At 39.9% G+C, this 22,271-nt stretch overlaps 1 protein-coding gene across 1 annotated transcript in view; it reads right to left on the bottom strand.

Moving 5' to 3' along the window:
* MYCBP2 (MYC binding protein 2) overlaps nt 1-22,271 on the bottom strand; it is a 407,094-nt gene that overhangs the window by 346,994 nt on the left and 37,829 nt on the right. Inside the window, exons 3-4 of the mRNA XM_026662219.1 lie at nt 14,485-14,700; nt 2,134-2,287 (exon numbers count right to left, since the gene is read on the bottom strand). Of these exons, the coding sequence (XP_026518004.1) occupies nt 2,134-2,287; nt 14,485-14,700 (370 nt within the window). The remainder of the gene's footprint in view (nt 1-2,133; nt 2,288-14,484; nt 14,701-22,271) is intronic.

Genomic DNA, 22,271 nt, shown 5'->3' on the forward strand with positions numbered 1-22,271 from the left:
GGGGGGGGGGGGGGGCGCACTCCGGTGGATCAAAGCAAGTTCGATACAACGCGGTTTCACCTATAACGCGGTAAGATTTTTTGGCTCCCGAGGACAGCATTATATCGAGTAAGAGGTGTATTTCATGTTATAGCAGTCTCGGATGATGACACAGCACATGTTGTTTGTTTAAAGAACACTTTCACTGCAGATTTCACAAAAAATGCAAAGAAGGTACCAATGTGACATTTCTAAAGATACAGCTCTTGATCCAAGGTTTAAGAATTTGAAGTGCCTTCCAAAATCTGAGAGGGATGAGGTGTGGAACATCGCTTTCTGAAGTCTTAAAAGAGCAACACTCCAATGCAGAAACTACAGAACCTGAACCACCAAAAAAAAAACAAAAAAAAAACAAAACAAAAAAACCAACCTTCTGGTGGTGGCATCTGACTCAGATAATGAAAATGAACATGCGTTGGTACGCACTGCTTTGGATTGTTATTGAGCAGAACCCATCATCATGATGGACGCATGTCCCCTGGAATGGTGGTTGAAGCATGAAGGGACATATGAATCTTTAGCGCATCTGGCACATAAATATCTTGAGACGCCGGCTACAACAGTGCCATGCCAAAGCCCATTCTAACTTTCAGGTGACATTGTAAACAAGCAGCAGGCAGTATTATATCCTGCAAATGTAAACAAACTTGTTTGTCTGAGGGATTGGCTGAACAAGAAGTAGGACTGAGTGGACTTGCAGGCTCTAAAATTTTACATAGTTTTATTTTTGAATGCAGTTTTTTTGGTACATAATTCTACATTTATAAGTTCAACTCTCATGATAAAGAGATTGCACTACAGTACTTGTATTAGATGAACTGAAAAATTATTCTTTTGGTTTTTTTTATAGTGCCAATACTTGTAATCAAAAATAAATATAGTGAGCACTGCACACTTTGTATTCTGTGTTGTAATTGAAATCAATATATTTGAAAATGTAGCAAGCATCCAAAAATATTTAAATAAATGGTATTCCATTATTGTTTAACAGTGCGATTAATCACAATTTTTTTTTAACTGCTTGACAGCCCTATTTTTTTTTGTAAACTATGTCTTGAAAATAAACACACTTGTGATCACGTGCGTTTCTTCTTCCTGTTCAGTTGTTGAACAGGGATGAAATCTTCCTCTTTATTTAGTGTTTACTTCTTTTTTATGTCAGCTGCAGTATTACAAAGCAGTAACATGTAGCTTGATATACAACTGTATATCAAATCCAACTTCTAGCAATTTTTCCTGCAGTACATCTCACCATAATTAGAAGTTTCATGCAAACATACGTATGTTATATTGGTTACCTCTGCAAGTGAATACCTAATGTACAGTGGTATCAATAGCCAAGGAGTCTGAACAGGTTTTAGAACAATACATGTTCAAGTACAAGCATGGACAGCCTGAGTTTCTAACTATTACTATGGCTAAGTCTTTTTCTATGATCATTTCTACAATGTAATTAATTCCACTGCATGCACTTCTTTTGCTACTCTTCATATGCAGAGCTGTTAAGAGGTAGATCAACATGTTTTCAGTACCACCAAAAACCAAAGAATCAACATACCGATATTACATTTATTAGTGAATACGCAACTATACCATTGTTCAAGAGTGACAAACAAAACATGACATTTCTCTGTGTATTATTCAACTTTTATACAATAGATAAATATACAAATTTTTAGCATGCAGTAGTAGTATAGGATAGTGGCCTTCCACAGTATTGCCTTTTCTCTGAGACCAATGTCTTATAGGATTAGTAAAACCAAAAAGAACCTCAACAAGCTGGACTTTCTGGTTTCTGTATCACTACAGTGTACCAATAACCAGTGAAGTGAATGTCATAAAAGCACAAAATGATATCCCCTCTCTATACAGAGATCTCTCTTTTACAAAGGTAACAGGTCAGAATGTCCAATTCCCTTGAGGGAGTCATGGCCCCAGAACAAAAATTAAATGTATCAGCTTATAACAGAGAACTGAATACAAATCCCTTATATAAAAAATAGATGAAAACACACCATCCTCTTCTCATTGCCTGCTAATGATCTTTTTTTTTTTGCGCCAAACATAAGCTCAAGCAAAAGTATGAAATATTACCTAGAACTTCAGGAGGCTCTGACTGGAGGCCTTCTGGCTGCTGGCCCTGGAGCACATTAAGCAGAGCTTGCAGACTCCTGAGACACAGTGATGGATGAGAAAATCTTGTCTCCTTGATCAATTCAAAAACTTCACATAGTCCAACTTCAATGATCTAAAAAAGTACAACACACATTTTAACAGAAGACCCATTATCAGGATGCTTTGATCAGTTCAGCCATAAAAATATTTACCTAATGGAATGAATTTCTCTTTAGCTTAACACACAGACTCTACCATGTAAATATAAGAGCACAGCAGTCCACAGACAGAAATAATCAAACCAAATTCTCAAACGAGTGTAATTTTGAATATGAAACAGAGATACGGTTATTCTAATATGAATGTGTGTCTACATAATTAGATATTTAATATTTAAAAACCCCTGAACAAAGCTGATTGTTTTCAATTTTTAGATCGTGTCATGGCTACAGGACAAACTGTACCTTGGACCTCTTTATTTCCTCTCAAATGCATCCATCCCTTGTGTGACTGGACTGCCTTCCTGCACCTCACTCTGCGCAGAGTCATGCAGTCCAACCATACTTAGACTGGATCTCTGGGCTGCAGAACCCCTGGTTACCAACCACATGAATGGCACAGGCCCAATTTGGTTTTAGCACCTGTAATAGCTTCTATTGGGGAGCCTGTGACAGAGCAAGTTTACAGTGACAGAAAATGAAGGTTACTTATAACTGGAGTTCTTTCAGATGGACTCTGCACATTCACACTCATAGATTAAGGTTGCTGTCGCAGCTCAAAGGGTGTAATCACCTCATTGCAGTGCTGATCACACTGCTCACATGGTTTCTAACATTGTTAGCTTTTTTGACTACCACCACACCCTGAGCAGATGTTTTCAGAGAACTACTCACAATGACTACAAGAGCTCTTTCTTGACCGGTGGTAGCTAATTAAGATAGACACCCATCATTTTGTATGTATTATTGGGATTATGTTTTCCAATATGCATTACTTTGCACCAATCACCACTGAATTTCATCTGCCATTTTGTTACCCAGTCGCCCAGTTTTGAGAGATCCCTTAGTAACACTTCACATCTGCTTTGGACTTAACTGTTTTGAGTAATTTTGTATCACCTGCAAACTTTGCCACCTCACTATTTACCCCTTTTTCCAGATCATTTATGAATATGTTGAATAGGACTGGTTCCAGTACAGATCGTCTCTCCATTGTGAAAACTGATCATTTATTCCTACCTTTGTTTCCTATCTTTTAACCAATTACTGATCTGTGAAAGGACCTTTCCTCTTACCTCATGACTGCTTGCTTTGCTAAGAACCTTTGAGAGGGGACCTTGCCAAGGGCTTTCTGAAAGTCCAAGTACGCTATATCCATGAGATCACGTTTGTCCACATGCTTGTTGACACCCTCAAAGAATTCAAATAGATTGGTCAGATAGCCATTACAAAAGCTGTGCTGGCTCTTCCCCAACATACTGTATTTCTGTGTCTGATCATTACATTCTTCATTATAGTTTCAACCAATTTGCCTGGTATTGAACTTAGGTTTACCAACCTGTAATTGCCAGGATTGCCTCTGGAGACTTTTTTAAAAATTGGCGTTACACTAGCTACCCTTCAGTCATCTGGTACAGAGGCAGATTTAAGCAATAACTTGCATATCACAGTTAATAGTTCTGCAATTTCATATCTGAGTTCCTTCAGAACTCTTGTGTGAATACCACCTGGGCCTGCTGACTTATTACTGTTTAATTAATCAATATGTTCCAAAATTCTTCTACTGACACCTCAACCTGGGACAGTTCCTCAGATTTGTCACCTAAAAAGAATGGCTCAGGTGCGGGAATCTCCCTCACATCCTCTGCAGTGAAGACTGATGCAAAGTATTCACATAGCTTCTCCACAACAGCCTCGTCTTCCTTGAGTGCTCCTTTAGCACCTCGATCATTCAGTGGCCTCACTGATAGCTTGTCAGGCTTCCTGCTTGTGACATACTTAAAAATTGCTATTAGTTTTTGTGTCTTTTGCTAGTTGCTCTTCAAATTTGTTTTTGGCCTGCATAATTATACTTTTACACTTGACTTGCCAGAGTTAATGCGCCTTTCTATGATCCTCAATAGGATTTGACTTCCAATTTTTAAGGGATGTCTTTTTGCCTCTAACTGCCCTCTCTTACATTGTTGTTCAGCCATGGTGGTATTTGTTGGTCCTCCTACTTGTTTTGTTTGTTTTTATAATTTGGGGTATACATTTAGTTTGAGCCTCAAATATGGTGTTTTAAAATAGTTTCTATGCGGCTTGCAGGAATTTCACTTTCGTAACTGTTCCTTTTAATTTACATTTAACTAGCTCTCTCATTTTTGTGTAGTTCCCCTTTTTGAAATTAAATGCTACTGTGGTGGATATCTTTGGCAATTTTCACCATACAAGGATGTTAAATTTAATTACATTATGGTTGTTATTACTGAGCAGTTCAGCTATATTCACTTCTTGGACCAGATCCCGTGCTTTAGGACTAAATAAAAAATTGTCTCTCCCCTTGCGTTTTCCAGGACTGCTTCCTGGAATAGCTAGTCACTAAGGGTATGTCTACACTGCCCACGTTACAGCACGGCCACAGCAGCACTGTGACATGGGAAGTGTAGACAAGCTTTATCACCAGGGAAGAGCTCTCCCAGCGATAAAAAAATAAAAATAAAACCACCCCGAATGAGTTCCCAGCAATAAAGCACTGTCTATACTGGTGCTTTTCAGCACTAAAACTTTTGTCGCTCAGGGGTTTTTTTTCCACACCCATGAACAACAAAAGTTTTAGCGCTGAAAATGGCAGTGTAGACACAGCCTTCGTCTAGAAGTTTTATTTCTGCATCCCATCCGGAGTTAGCATCTATCCAGTATACAAGGATATAGTAGAACCTCAGAGTTACAAACACCTCAGGAATGGAGGTTGTTCATAACTTTGAAATGTTCTTAACTCTGAACAAAAAACATTATGGTTGTGCTTTCAAAAGTTTACAACTGAACTGACTTAAAACAGCTTTGAAACTTTACTACGAAGAAGAAAAATGCTGCTTTTAACCATTTTAATTTAAATTAAACAAGCACAAAAATAGTTTCCTTGCCTTGTCAAATCTTTTTTTTTTTTTTTTTTTTTTTTTTTTTTTAGTAGTTTATGTTTAACAGTACTGTACTTGCATGCGTGTGTGCTTGTGCTGCTGTCTGATTGTGTACTTCCGGTTCAAAGTGAAATATGTGATTGACCAGTCACTTCGTAACTGTGGCTTTCATAACTCTGAGATTCTACCGTAGTTGAAATCCTCCATTATTATTGGGTTTGCTGCTATGTTTGTAGCCTCTCCAATCTTCCTGAACATCTCACCATCCTAGTCAGGTAGTCAGTAGTACGCTCCTACTACTATACTCTTATTAGTCAAGCACGGAATTTCTATCCATAGAGATTCTAGGATACAGTTTGGTTAATTTAAGATTTTTATTAGATTTGATTCTATGTTTTGTTTCACATAAAATGCTACTCCCCCACCAGCACGACCTACTTCGTCATTCCTATATATTTTGTACCCTGGTATTACCCGTGTTCATAGATTATCATTGTTCCATCAAGTTTCTGTGATGCTTATTATATCAACAGCCTCATTTAATACTCAAGTTTGTTCATCTTGGTATTTAGACTTCTTGCATTTGTATACAAGCACACATAAAATTTGTAAATATTTAGTAGTCTGCCTTCAGGTGATGCAACTGATGGGGCTCTTTCGTTTGATTGCTTCTCTGTTCAGTTCCTACCTGTACTTCTCTCCTCTTTGCTAGAATATAGAGTATCCCTGTTAATAAATCATCCCCTAAGGGAGTACCTGTCAGCTTTCCACCAGCCCTTGGTTTAAAAGCTCCTCTATGATCTTTTCAATTTTACATGCCAGAACTTTTGTTTAGGTGGAGCCCATCCTTCCTGTATACGCTCTTCCTTTCCCGGAAGGTTCCCCAGTTCCTAATAAACTTAAATCCTTACTCCTAACACCATGGTCTCATCCACACATTGACACCCTGCAGTTCTGCCTGGCTGGCTGCACCTGAATATGGAACAGAAAGCATTTCAGATTCTGGTACTATGGAAGTTCCAATCTCTCACTTAGCCTACATTTGGCCTTCAAGACCTCTCTCCTGCCCTTCCCTATCTCATTGGTATCTATATGTACCATGACCTAGGTTTCCTGTAAGCTGCGCAGCTGTTAAGGGCTGGCAGGTCCCCCAGCCCGGCCCGGCCCAGGCCCACCGGAACTGCCGCGGCCGGGGACAGGAGCCCCTCCCCTGGAGCCTGGTCCGGCCCAGCCCTGCCAGAACTGGTGTGTCACAGATCACCTCCTTATTGGGGCACATAACAAAATTCATTCCACACATAGGTGGGAAAAATTAGAGGGAACACTGACCATGTCCACCAGCTCCTCCACAACAGTGCACTCCAAGAATAAGACTACCAATATGGTGGATTGAACTCCCTACAGTATCTTAAAAGAGGACACACAGGTCCTTCTTCCAACAGGTTGAAAAACAAAGTACTGTAGACCTTGAATTCTTCACCTTCTCTAACATTTCAGTTTTCTTGATGCATAATTCATCTCCTTCACAAGGAAGATCTTCTACCTACAACTTGCTTTCTGGAGGGGCAGTACAACATCTCTTAGACTCATGGACTTTAAGGCCACAAAGGACCATCATGATGATCTAGTCTGACCCCCTGCACACTACAGGACACAGTCTCTCACCCACCCTGTAACAGACCCGCAACCTCTGAGTTAGTGAAGTGCTCAAATCTTGATTTAAAAGACTTCAAGTTACAAAGAATCCACCATTTACTCTAATTTAACATGCAGCAGAGGAAGGCCAAAAATAACCAGGGTCTCTGCCAATCTGACCTGGAGGGAAATTCCTTCCCGGCCCCAAATGCAGAAATCAGTTAGACCCAGAGCATATCAGCGAGACACACAAGTGGAAAAGAACTCAGTGTAGTAACTCAGAGCCCTTGTGATCTAATGTCCCATCTTTGGCCGTAGGAGATATTTGCTACTAGCAGTCACAGATGGACCACATACTCTTGTACGCACTCTCCTGATACCAACCCCCTCAATAAACTTATCAAGCTCAGTCTTGAAACCAGTTAGGAAATTTGCCCCCAATGGCCCCCCCCTTGGGAGGCTGTTCCAGAACTTCACTCCTCTGATGGTTAGAATTACATGCCTAAACGTATTGATGGCCTATTTATATCCATTTGTTCTTGTGCCAACATTTACACTCAACTTAAATAACTCCTCTCTCTCCCTGGTATTTATCCCTCAGATGCCTTTACATAGAGCAATCATATCTACCTTCAGTCTTCATTTGGTTATGCTGAACTAAACAAAATCCTTATGTTTCCTCCTTCATGTTAGGTGCCATGGTCATTAATAAAAATGTTAAATAAAATTGGTCCCAAGACTGATCCCTGGGGAACTCCAGCCTAACATTTCACTTTTCAGTATGACCCATTATAGTGTCCCCTTTTACCAGTTCCTTATCCGTCTTCCCAGTCCCATATTAATCCCTATTTTCTCCAATTTAACTAATAATTTTCCATGTGGAATGCCTTACTGAAAACCACGTAGGTTAGATCTACTGCATTTCCTTTGTCTAAAAAAACTAGTTAATTTCTCAAAGAAAGAGATCAGATTGATCTGGCACAGTCTACCTCTTTTAAAACCATGTTGTATTTTATCCCAATTACTGTTTACCTTTATGTACTTAACTACTTTCTCTTTCAAAATTTGTTCCAAGACTTTGCATACAACCGAGGTCAAACTAATAGAATCACTTCTTTTCCTTTCCTAAAAACAGGCATAATATAAGCAATTTTCCAGTCACAGGGTACAACTCCTAAGTTTACAGATTAATTAAAAATCCTTGCTATTGGACTTGCACTTTTATCTGCCAGTTCCTTTAATATTCTTGGATTGAAATTAGCCTCCATTTCTTTAAGCATCTTTCTGAGCCTCGTCTAGTCTTCCTTGAAGCGCCCCCATGAAAATCCAGAAGTATCATTTGTTCCCATATGAAGGACAATCAGTGGACTATTCTCTGCCTGTATTAGGCAGAAAACCTTTCCCATACTGCCTGGTAATTAGCCACTGTTTCTTCAAGGCAAACAATGGCGAACCCTTTTTTTAACCAGTTACCTCCATCTATTTTCCCCTCTTGCTGGAGGATGTGAAATTCAAATCTCCTCCTCTAGATCTAATGACTGCTGCAACTAAGGCTTAGGGCGTGAACAAAGGAGAATCTTTTATATAGCAAATAATATAACTTAGGGGTTTTTTTGTTTTTGTTTTTTGAAGAGGTACACTGCATTGCTTTTGCAGGCTGCAACAGTTCATCTACAACTGGAAGAAAGACTTCATTCCTTGACAGAGCACCCAAAACGTAAATACAGAATGGGGGTGTTCTTCCAATATTACAGATGGAAGTTTCAAAGTCATGGCCATCTTATCTACAAACTTGTGGAATTGTAAACTGTCCTCAGAATGAGAAGTAGTGGTAGCTACCCCAACAATTCATTTGGTGATGAGTCAGTTTCCACTATTGGCTCCAGTTGCTGGTACTCTGACCCGCAGGCTCTCCTTCTGCTGACAGAATTTCAGGGATCATAGAGTGACAATGCTCTTTGAAGACAGGAGAAGTAGTCAGATCTGGGAAGCTCGGATACAATGGGCAAGCTTTTCCAACAGTGGCGGTGCAATCTCTCTGTGCTGCTGAAACGACACTAATAGGGCCATGCATCCTTTGGTGGAACTTGCCAGTAGTAATAATACCCAAATTCTAGGAACATCTCATACCCTAGAGGATAAGACAGCACAAGCCCAATGTCCAGAAGTACTCTTTCCTGAACGTGAAATCTCGACAGGACCTCTGAAAACCTAACTCAATCCAGTTCCTCTGTAGATCGGACAAGCACAGACTGCAGATTCAAAAGACAACTGGAGAAACTAGAGGACCTGGCATGTTTAGCAAAAAAGGCGACATCATTTCACCGCGTGAGCCCAAAGGTATTCTTGGGGGCAGCAGGAAAGTCTCTGGGGAAAATGAGATCGCTTATCCCATCTCTTTTGTTTCATAGGAGTCAAAATATGAGAAGGATAATTGGTTGGAGCTTTCATCTTCTCCACTTTAGCTAACTGGTCTCGTGGCTCTGCAGATGTGTGTGGTGAACTTCAGCTACCACAGTAACCAGTGAAGCTGTGTGAATCAGTGATGATAAAACTACTGCTAGTTCCAGAGCTCTCTTTGGATCAGATGCTGTCCTTAGAACCCATAACTGAGATTTACGCAGGGATTTACATCTAATTTTCAGGTTAGGATCAGATGTCAAAAAATGCAGATCTGATTAATCTCCTGGATGCAACTTGGCCCTGATAAGAGAAGCCTTCTTATCTCTTGCCATCATTTTTTTAATCAAAAGACGACTGATACAAAGGCTTTTCTTGGGGCTCGGCTCTTATCTCAGAAGCCAATGCCAGTGGTGCCTTAGAGGCTTTCACTATCAGATCAGATGAATTAAGAACTGCCTGTGCAACAATCATGGAATTCAATTCCAGGACCAAGGCCAGTGTCTTCATCATTGGGCTTCTTAAGCCAACTGTGCCCAAAGCAGACACACGTGTTTGTCTCTCAGAATCATAGGACTGGAAGGGACCTCGAGGTCATCTAGTCCAATCCCCTGCACTCATGGCAGGACTAAGTATTATCTAGATCATTCCTGACAGGTGTTTTTCTAACCTGCTCTTAAAAATCTCCAATGATGGAGATTCAACAACCTCCCTAGGCAATTTATTCCAGTGCTTAACCACTCTGACAGTTAGGATGTTTTTCCTAATGTCCAACCTAAACCTCCCTTGCTGCAAGTTAAGCCCATTGCTTCTTGTCCTATCCTCAGAGGTTAAGAACAACAATTTTTCTCCCTCCTCCCTTCAACAACCTTTTATGTATTTGAAAACTGTTATGTCCCCTCGCAGTCTTCTCTTTTCCACACTAAACAAACCCAATTTTTTCAATCTTCTCTCATAGGTCATGTTTTCTAGACCTTTAGTCCACAGAAGAGCAACAAAAATGATTTTCTCCAATTTGTCCACATCTTTCCTGAAATGTGGCACCCAGAACTGGACACAATACTCCAGTTGAGGCCTAATCAGCGCGGAGTAGAGCGGAAGAATTACTTCTCATGTCTCGATTACAACATTCCTAATATATTCCAGAATGATGTTTGCTTTTTTTGCAACCGTGTTATACTGTTCATTCATATTTAGCTTGTGGTCCACTATAACCGCCAGATCCCTTTCTGCAGTACTCCTTCCTTGGCAATCATTTCCCATTTTGTATGTGTGCAAATGATTGTTCCATCCTAAATGGAGTACTTTGCATTTGTCCTTATTGAATTTCATCCTATTTATGTCAGACCATTTCTCCAGATCATTTTGAATTTTAATCCTATCCTCCAAAGCACTTGCAACCCTCCCAGCTTGGTATCATCCACAAACTTTATAAGTGTACTCTATGCCATTGTCTAAATCATTAATGAAGATATTGAACAGAACTGGACCCCGAACTGATCCCTGCGGACCCCACTCGTTATGCCCTTCCAGCATGACTGTGAACCCCTGATAACTACACTTTCATCATAGAAAGAATACAAAATCCTTGCATCAAGACTAACAAAGGCACACAGCAGTTTAGGAAAACAGCAAATTTTGCTCCAACATCTATTTACAGGAACCTCCAAAGAATTTTTCATTCAGATCTATATTTCAAATAAAAGCCTATGTAAAACGATTTGGTTTGTTTGTTGGCCTATCAGATTTCAGAAAACAAAACCAGAGATTTCACTGAGGTTTATTAATGCATCTTGTTCAAAAAGTACAATACATTATTTCAGCTTGTTTTCAACTACCAGCTTTATTGTCAATTGGAAAAGCATTTTGTATTTGAATTAAAAACAAGCATTCTAGAGGCTTGTCTATACGTAAAATGCTACAGTGGCACAGCTCTTCAGTACAGACATTATCTACACCAGCAGGGAGGATTCTCCCACCAGTGCAGGTAATCCGCCTCCCTGAGAGGCAGCAACTAGGTCAACAGAAGAGTTCTTCCACTGACCTAGTGCTGTCTACACTGGGACTTCGGTAGGCTTAACTACACCACTCAAGAGTGTGGATTTTTCACACCTGTGAGCAACATAGTTATGTCGACCAAGTTTTCTAGTATAAACCAGGCCTCAATCTCAGTCTTAAAAAGCTTAGCACCGGAGGAGCTGTGAAAGTGGAAAAAGTTAGGTGTAAGTTTTTCTTCCAACTTCCATCCCTCTGACACTTTGACAAACATAAAAGATCTTTATCAATATTCTCTATTTAGCCCAGTACCTTATTCAAAGGAAATAAGTCTAGAAATTATTAAAATGAGATTTCAAATCACCTGCAACAACTCTCCTCATTTATATCAAATTAACAAAAATGAGCTCAGTAGCCTATGCCAATCCAATAAATTTTATTATGTGTATATACACATATACACATATACACACACACACACACACACACACACACACATATATACACACACACACAAAATATCATAAAGCAATTCACCTATTAATGAAGATAACATTCGCAAAAGCACTTAAGTGACTTAGGAGTCTAGGTCCTATCTTCAAAAGTGATTTAGGCACTTTGGCTCCTAAATCCTATGGATTTTCAACAAAACATGGGGCTTGTCTACACATGGATATTGTGCAGCAAGCTATAGTGTGAATCAGCTTGCTTGCATAGTAACTCACCATGTGGACACTGCTATAGAGCAGTGAAAGTCCACTAAACTGCATCCTTGGACTTTCATTGCACCGTAACACAGTCCACACTGCAAGTAATGCACAGCAATTGGTACACTGTAGGCAAGCTGTTAGGTTCCAAAAGGTCCATATTTTCAAAGGCACTTTGGTGCCTAATGATGCAGATATGCAGCTAAGCTACTTAGATGCCCAATTCCATATTATTACAATGGAAATTTGGCGTTTACCCTGTGTAGGTGTTTTTTAAAGCCCCACTAGATGCCTAATTGCATCTTTAGGTACCAAAATAACTGAAAATCTGGTGCTTAGGTTACTTCTGAAAATTTTATCCACACTGTTCTAACACTGCCTCACTATGAAAGTATTTCTAGAAACTGCAAATAGTATTTAAGATGTTAAAACAGCTTGTTTTTTCACATTCACACAGGTAAGCTGTCATTCATTCCATTTTGATCAGGTGACAAAGTCAATAAATGTGGAATATTCACTACAAAAAACAAAACAAAACAAAAAACAAAAAAAAAATCACAAATCCCTTCCCTCCCAAGTAAACAAATCAAGGTAGGCAGCATTTACAACTCCACCTTCAGAAGCTATCAACCAAATTTACAAAGAAAACAGGCCCTATGCCCTTATATGGGAATTGCCATACTGGATCAGATTCACGATTAATCTAGCTGGGTATCCTGTCTCCAGAAGTGGCCAGCACCACATACTTCAAAGGAATGTGTACACACACAAAAAACCCACACTAGGTATATGTGGGGTCATCCCGCCCCTCAAAGGTCTTATCTTAATACTTGTAGTTAAGAGATTGATTTATGTCCTGAACAGAGCTTATTGTCTCCTTCTGTCCTTCATTAGCAGTGACTATTACAAAGTATCCACATAAACATCCAATCCCTCTGAGCCTTACTAAGTTATTAGGCTCAAAAAACATCCTGTTCCAATTTTTCCACAATTTAAGTACTGTGTGAAAAAGTATTCATTTTATCAGTTTTAAATTTACCACCTTTACATTGTGCTGAATGTCCATCCCCTTGGTGCTTGTGTTTTGAGACAGGAAGAACAGAAATTCCCATTCTCTTATTTGTCTCCTTACTGACAAACAACAGGAATCTTTCTACTCTCTTCATAAATGTTTTTCCACGTCCCTAGTCATTTTTGTCCCCTCTAATTCGCAAATAGCCTTTTGGATACAGGGTCAGCAGTACTAAAGCCATACTACTGATTTACATAATGGCATTCTGTTTTTCATATATTACTCTTCATCCCACTCCTTATGCATCCTAATATTTTGTTTACTTTTTTGACTGAAGCTACACATTGAGCAAGCCTTCAATGAGCTGAGATTATATAGTTAATTTAGAACCCTGTAAAAGTGCATTATTACCACCAATCCTTCCCTCCAACATGCATTACTTGGCATTTATCAACACTGAATTTGTCTGCCATGTTGCCCAATTATCTACTTTGGTTAAGTCCCTCTGAAGTTCACCAAAATCCTCTCTGGACTTGCAAGCTAACCTTTCATGACAAAACATCTGTAAGATACCTGTTTTCCAGGCAACAATAAGACCAACATAAAAAAAACAATTTTAGTAGTATTTAATTCAACCTTATCATAATAAGTCACATAAAAAAGAACTATGTGAAGCTGCTCTGCCCAACTCCCTTTGAGCTCACATCAGGGAAGGATGACCGGAAACAATATTCATAGATTACACATATTAAACAAAAACTAATTGGTGGGCAAAACAGAATTCACAAAAGGCATACTCAATAGCTAAATGGAACTGGTAATCGGACATATGAGCAAATAAAATATGCAGGTAAGAAAAACGATGCAGTTTAACCATTCTCACCAGCTTTTCTTTCTAATATTCCACTATTGAACAGCATCCTATTATACACTCATAGCAAAATCATTAAAGTCATTAAATTCTAAAAGCTATTATTACTGAAGTATTCTGTCCACAATCTTAATACACAGACCGACCATCAATCAATGCCACAAAACATTGCAGCCAAGAGCTAAGCAAGATTTCAAAAAAAGAACAAAATATTTATATGGAGGATAAAAATATCCAGTTACATTAGATGGGATTGAAAAAATAAATGTTTGGAAGTAATATAAACCCTCATAAATCAGAGAATAAGCCAACTTCTAATTGAGGGAGTTAAAAAGAAACTTCTATGGGTAGCTTATTTCCAAGTGACCACCTCAGAGTTTCTTTCAGTCCTCTGAAGCATCCAGTACCCACCACTGTCAGAGAAGATACTTGGTCTGACCTGGTATAACAATTACTATGTTCCTAATAACTTGTCATAAAGTAAAACGATCCAACTGAGAAAGGGTTAAATTAATGTTGATGAATAAAACTGTCAAAGATGTGCCATGTAGACCTTGTAATTACACATGAAAAATTATCCAGGGTCACTTGCCTTTGGAAGCTTGAGGGGTGGCTCTTTGGACTCCTCTTCTTCATCACTATCTGAATCCCCACTCTGCACAGTGTTCTTTGAAGCCAAAGTTAAGGATGTTTCTTTTTTTTGCCACTCCAAAACACAATGGCGGACATTGCAGTAAACATTAAAAGCTGAAGGGTTGCTGTGTAATTTGATATCCGGTATGGTTATTGTACTCTCCAAGTTTTCTGTCTGAAAAACAATACGATTTTATTTTTGGTTGACAGTTAATTCTTCATTTATAAAGTTCATTACTTTTCAAATTTCACTAAAGAGAAATATCAAAGTCTCACTATCCCTTTAGCCAGACAATGGTAAAAAGTGGGTTAATATTTTATTTTTTCAAGTATGAATGACCAAAACTCCATATGGCAGAGAAAAGCAGCACGTCATTCATAATACACAGTGATAAGCAAGTTTCACCAGCATGTGTATCTTTATCATAACCCTAAATAACACAGAAGTCTTCAAATTAGGAAATCTTACAGTACACCATATGCTGCATAATCTAGCAATAACAGGAAAACCACATGACAGGATTTCAGAATCAACTGAGAAAGATATGTTTTTGACTTTTTATATTTAAATGTAATTCATACAACACTGACATACATTTGGGAATCTACCTCATGAAAACAAGCAGGAAACCCTGGAGAAGTGTTAACCTAAATAGTGGCACAGAAGAACAAATTTAACACTAAAACGTGATTACGGTCAGAAAGTTGACTGCAGAAAAGGCACATTCATGCTAAGCAGATGAGATCCCTATGTGTGTATTCAAGGAATTTTTTCTGACAACAGTTCATTTTTACTACTGTGACAAAGTTCCTCCTCTGCCTCGGTGGTTCCTGCACTTTCTGACAGATGTGCTCGCCTCAGAGGTTCACGGCAGCTCTTAGTAAGGATAAAGAAGGTGCTGGGGGGAGGCCATGGGGAGTAGCCCAGGGAGTTGTAGCTGTCATGCAGCTGATACAGGAGACGTAGGTAGCTGCTATCCACAGGCCCTGGGCTGGAAGCTGGTGTAGAGTGTGGGCCTGGGTTCCCCCATCCCCTCAACTCCCTATCTGGCACAGGAGGAGTTGACCTGGTGTGTGAGACACACCAGAGGGGAAGGTCTGATTTGGAAAGGGATCTGGCCTGTCCCTGACTCACTAGGTGGGACAACAGAGACTGCGAAGATTGTTCTCCATTTCCCCCATGCTGGCCAGTGATGAGGTTAGCTGAGTGAAAGGCAGGTTTGAGCCCCTAACAAAAGCAGCCAAACAGGGCTGCCATGAACCTCTGAGGCGAGCAAATCCACCAGAAAGCGTGGGACCCTCCAAGGCAGAGGAAGAACTTTGTCACACTGGTGTCAGGGTTGGGATGGGGGAAACCCAAGCCTGCCCTCTACACTGGGTTCCAGTCCAGGATCCTGTGGATAGCAGCTGTCTACAATGTCTCCTATATAGCTGCGAGACAGCTACAACTCCCTGGGCTACTTCCCCGTGGCCTCCCCCAGCACCTTCTTTATCCTCACTGCAGGACCTTCCTCCTGAAGTCTGATAATGCTTGTTCTCCTCAGTCCTCCAGCAGCATGCCGTCTTACTCCCTGCTCCTTGCGCGCCCCTCACTAACTGTTCGAAGGTCCTTTTCAAACCAGGTGTCCTGATTAGCCTGCCTGCCATAACTGATTCTAGTAAGTTCTTAATTGGCTCCAGGTGTCTTAATTAGCTTGCCTGTCTTAATTGGTTCTAGCAGGTTCCTGATTGCTCTAGGGTAGCCCCTGTTCTGGTCACTCGGGGAACAGAAAACTATTCATCCAGTGGCCAGTATATTTGCCTTCTACCAGACTCCTGCACCCAACTGGTCTGGGTCTGTCACACTACCTCTTACTCATTAGAATTGCAAAGCAAATATAAACAGGGGAAAGCCAATTTTTTTTCCTGAGTCACACACTAAACAGAATGTTAACTACGTTCCAACAAATCCTAGAGAACAGAGACTGATTTTGAGATCCCACTTTGCAACTGCCAAGCCAGAAGTTAAAGCCATCATCATTTTACCAACTAGCTTTGCAAATTTGATATGGAACTCGCTGAGACATGAACGTGAAAACACACAATGCCAGTTAACTGTTTTTTTAATAAAAATACTTGAAAAAATAGTTCTGCCCAGATTGTCATGTCTCATTCAAAATAAAAAGCTCCAGATTCAAAACAAAAATGTAATTTCTACAGAATCAGGACGTTAAATAGCATAAAAATTTAATAAAATATACTTCTGCTGTATATATGGATCTATACATATACTTTCAGAGTTTGTTTGCAATGATTTATAAACCAAATATACATTCACCTCAGTTTTCAGCCCTAAAGCTGAATAAACTGGCCTTAATTATACAAATTAAGAGCAATTTACTTCATAAGCAATGCTTCCCCTCCTACTGCAAAACAATTGTAGGGCACATATCAAGGTTCTTTGGAGAGTCTTCCACATAAAGCCTTGTTTACTTCATTAATGTCAAATGTTACTGCAATGACAGCTACTGTACAGTAAATTTGAACATCTCCATATTTAAACTCATTCTCACTAGAATTGCATGAGGCCTTGATCTATATATGTTGCAGTACCCAACCCTCTTTATAACTAGGCGGCCAAGTCATCTTACCTGCATTCAGGTAACTTCAGAAGTCAACCCTTTTAGCACTAGACTAAGTATTACAGGCTGTTTTCCTACATCTTTACAATGAGCTGACCAACTTTCAGAAATTGTCTCTTGTCCTACTTTCAGTATTAAGCATTATATTATTTAATTGATAGTTTATGTTTCAAACCTCAAGTATTCCAACCCATCTGTCCTTCTGCATTGAGCTAACACTGCCTCATTCTGCAGAGATACTCAAACTAGAACCCCATCGATACAGCAGAGAGCTGATGGCAGAGTATTTTCCATGAGAGACCATTCAATTTGAAGAGGCAGTGTGGTCCAATGGGCTGGGACTCGGAGACTTGAGTTCTAGTCCTGATTCTGCCACTGACCTCCTGTTTTACCATGGGTAGATCCCTTCACCTTGTTGTGCCTCTATTTCCCCTCCCACATTCCATCTTGTCTATTTGGACTGTAAGCTCTTCGGGACAAGGAGTGTTTTGTATTGTGTTTGTAGAGTACATAACAAAATGGAGTCCCGACACTTTACTGTGTTAAACAAATAATTTTAGGAATAATCCACTATTCACCTTGGTCCTAAATTTATTAATCTTGAGGACATACTATAAAAGTCTATTTTTTAGAGCAGGAATTCAATGAGGGCTGGAGGGCTAGGAGTGCAGCTCTGTTGAGAAATTGAAAGGAGATGTTGATTTGGTTGCCATTATGTTTTTATGTCTGATAGCTATATACATAAAGGTGCTCATATTCATAATCACTGTATAATCAGCAGCAAAGATGCCAGAAAACGGATATAGGTGAAAAAATGCCACCACAGAATTCATTAAAGACCTGATAATCATAATGTTTGAGGTATGCTAAAAATCACCTATCAAAAATGTTAATAGCCAGTCTAGCTCAACAAGGTCTGAAAATGAAGTTACTTACTTGTAGCCAGAGTTCTTCGAGAGGGCTCTGCATATTCATAGTTATGGGTATTGCACCACCTAATGGCACCCAAAAATAAAACCTTCTCCAAGCAGTAACTATTAGAGCGCTCCTGTGCCCTCTCCTATACCTCCTCTCGGTGCCTCTGAAAGTTCCAAGGCTATATAAGAGGGTGCAGTGCCCTTTACCACCTCAGATTCCTCCACTGCCAACCCAGAGATTAAAAAAAGAGCACTTAGACAAAGCGAAAGACAGGTGGAAGTGTGACTATGCAGAGTCATCTTGAAGAACTCTGGTTACAAGTAAGTAAACTTCATTTCTTCAAGTGGCTCTACATCCCACTCATGGCATTGTTCAGCAGTGCTGAAAATAACCCAGAGGAGGGAACAGAGTCCCAGTTGAATAGAGACTGAAGCACCGCTTTACCAAATCTAGCATTAGCCCCTATGGCCAAGTTAAGAGCATAATGCTTAGAAGAGTGTGTACACAGGACCAGGTCGTAGCCCCGCACATTTCAGTAACTGGAACTTGCTTAAGGTAAGCCAGAGAAGCTGCCACAGCTGTACTAGAATGTGATCATGCGGTCATAGGTACAGGAATTTGTTAATGTGTAACAGTCAACAATACATTTTTAATCCTTCTAGTGTCTAGAAAGATATGCTAAAACTCATGTTGGTTACAGGGTAAAACAGAAATAATCTAGATGATTTTCAAAAACTAAAATATCTAAATCTAAGTAACTAAATAATATGTAAGAGCATTCTTGCATCCAAAATACATAAAACAGATTCCCCTCTATTAATATGCAGCTCTGGGAAAAAAATACCAGCAAATTAATTGTCTCATATGAAAATCAGACACCACTTTTGGCAAAACCCTGGGATCAGGCCTAAGCCACCTTATCTTTTTGAAAAGGCATAAATGGTGGCTCAGCCATTAAGACATTTAATTTGCTCATTCTTCTGGCTGAGGTTATGGCAATAATGAAAGCTGTTTTAAAAGATAAACAATACAATGAACTATCAGACAAGGATTCAAAAAGTGAGTTCGTAAGTGAAGCTAAAACCAAATTAAGATCCTAAGTAGGGACAGGATTTCTTAAACGGGGACACAGATCAGATAACCATATTATGCGCAAACAGCAATCTACCATCAACTAAAAATGTCAAAGATGAGTTAGAAAACCCTTCAATTTTAAGTGCATTAACTACTCTAAAATACAAAGTATAGAAGCTGAGTACTAATAAGATTTTTGCCTCACCCAAGGCACCAATCTGGTTCATTTCAAATTAGTTAACACTTGCTGGTAGACAGCTTTCTAGAGTTATGCAGTATATCCTACACCAACAAGGAACATGATCGCTCAAGAGTAGGTACGGTCAAAATCCAATTGCCCAAGCAGTCAGGTAAGGGACTGTGAATCTGACGGAAAAACCTGCCCTCTTGCTGTTGCAGCTCCCAAACCTGGGCTGCTCACAAACAGCATGCAGGTCCCACCGTGAGTGTCCGTGTTACAATATAGCCCTGATCCAGCAACTCTGACCCAAGCAGCCTGTCTGCAACACACCAGCTACACTCTGGCTTCCAGCTATTGCAGCATTTGAGGCTGGGAATCTAACAAAAAGTCAATCCAAGGTGGTGTCTGAAACACTTCTGCAAGACTAAGCAAAGCTCTTGTCTTCTCTTTAAGGAAGTGTATTGTCATTGGAAATCCAAAGCTCCTCTTTAGATCTTGAACAGAAATACTTTCTACAGGTAACTTTTTCTCCCTTTTTAGTGCCATTTCTCTTAATTTTCGTATTTTCTTTTCTTTTACTTTGCTCATTCTGAATGTCAAACTGACATGGACAATTTTATTTCTCTTTTTAAACATGTTTTCAGAACATTCAGGTAGAATAACCCTTCGCTCTCACATTCAAAAACTTCTCCTTAAAAGGCAAAGATGAGGAGCTCCTCTAGGAAGATAGGACAAATTAATTTTCTATGCTTTGATTTTTTTTTTTTTAATCATTTCTTCCCTGTACAATGGAACCTTATGATTCAGGTGGGAGGCAAACAGATTGGAGACTAAGTCCTTTACAAACAGATAGAACACACCTGGGTATAGTTCCCATTCTGAATTATCTATTTGTTCCCAACTAAGCCAGTCAGCTCTAACATTCATTTTTCCCTTAGATGTGAAGGGAGCAGAGATGAATCTGCCAAAGTCATTAGCAAGTAACCTTCTCTTTATAGGAGTGTTGACCTTGCTCCCCTTCACCTACTGATGCAGGACGTTACACCAAGGTATTTGTCTGTCATGACCAGTATCCAAATATGGATACTGCACTAAGCAGTTTGTACTGTTTGTTCGTTCCCTTTTTGGAGCAGATCCCCAGGAAGTCCTTGACCTGGTGTGAGCATCCCATCCTTCCAGACTGGCATCTGTGGCAATAACTTCCTGACTGGTTTGCCTATCGGGAAGCCTGAATCAAATTTGCTTGAAACCCACTATCTGAGGGACTTGAGTATCACTTGGGTATATACCTTCACTGATGGGTGGAAAAGAGATTGGTGAGGGAGGACAAGGGGAAGCTCTGTAGCATCCTCACATGAGCATGGGTTCACTAAAGATTATCCACACAAGAGACTACTGATCTCAGAATAGACAGTGTGTGAGAGTGGATACTACCCAACAGGGGCTGACCAGTTTTGATAAGATTCCTCAGTTTCTCCTGTGATATGAAAACTTTATAGAGAACGGCATCTATTCTCCTCTGAGGTAGGAAATCTATTGCAAAGGTGTTAAACTGATTATTCTCCCAATTTAATCACAGAGCCATGGTTCTGCAGCATCCTGACTGGTGCTGGCTATAGCTCCGACTCTGGATAAGGCTAGAAAAAGGAGATCATCCAGGAAAGGATCGGCAAGAATCCCATTCCTAGTATTAACACTACTGGCATTTTCATAAATATTTGCATGGCTGTTGATAAACCAGAAGATAAGAGACCTGTACTGGTAGTGCTGTTCTCTAAGAGCAAAGCACAAGAAGCATCTGTTAGATAGCCAAATTGGGATATGGAAGTTGACATGAATAGATCTGAAGGATGCCCTAGAGTACCCTTGTTGATAGCAGTTAGTGTGGATTTAAGGTTTACATCTTGACTTTGTTTTTTTCATGAACCTGTTGAGATACCTTCAGACTGAGAACTGCCTTGTAGCCTTTTGACTTTGGGGGGGGGGGGGGGGGGGGGGAGGGGAGGGACTAGGAACAACAAGATGGAGTGAATGCACTGGTTCCTCTCTGGAGAATGAACAGATTCTATTCCTCCCTTTCAGAGGAGATGAAGGATGGCCATTTGTATGTCTCACCTTTTCTACATATCCTTTAGCAAGGCAAATGGAATAAATTTGCCTCAATTTGAAAAAAAATCCAAAAGACTATCCCCGTTGCACTGTTTCCAAAATCCATTTGTCAAGGGTCACCACTTGTCAGAACACTGCAAACTGAAGCAGCCGCCAACTACTAATTTGGGGCTCCTCTCTACACTGAGGTGTCTGCTAGACATGCAGTTTGTTTTGAGGAATCTGAGGTTGAATCAAAGAACTCACCTCTGCCACCACATGCTCCCCTGCATCTGTTTCATTTTCCTCTTAAGTGTTTCCAGTGGGATTTTCTATATTGGTCAGTGTAAAAGGACTACCCTGATATGGGGTAAGACCTGTAGTCACTCCTATCCTGCTTGTTAGGAACTAAGGTCTTTCTTGATCTTTCCAACAAATCCACTACCAGCTTATCTATAGGTTTGCCAAACAGCTTCCCCTTACAGTATTTTGAAGTGGTTGAGAGCAGTTAATCTGTGGATCTCTCTTTCACTCCCAGGGCCACATGGGTCAGCATACTACCACATTGTAGCTCTTGGCTCTAACTGAGTACCAGAGGGCAATGAGGGAGACATCAAATATGAAGTCTGCTTCTAAAGACATCTTTTTCAGAGATGCAACTAGTTTAAAGGCCTTTCTGTGCTTCAGAGGTATTTCAGATTGTCAATCCATGCCAGAATTCCTTTGCAAAACAAACTGATGCAGCTGACAAGGCCTCAAAATTTTTCTTTCCTGCTGATTCTATTCTCCTAATCTGTGAGGTCCTTTGGCAATAGATCCCCATCTGAAAGACTGGCTGTGTCAAACTAGAAGGAAAAGAGCATC

This window comes from Terrapene carolina, unplaced genomic scaffold, assembly GCF_002925995.2.
Source record: "Terrapene carolina triunguis isolate 2854851 unplaced genomic scaffold, T_m_triunguis-2.0 Scaffold21, whole genome shotgun sequence".
Lineage (NCBI taxonomy): Eukaryota > Metazoa > Chordata > Testudines > Emydidae > Terrapene > Terrapene triunguis.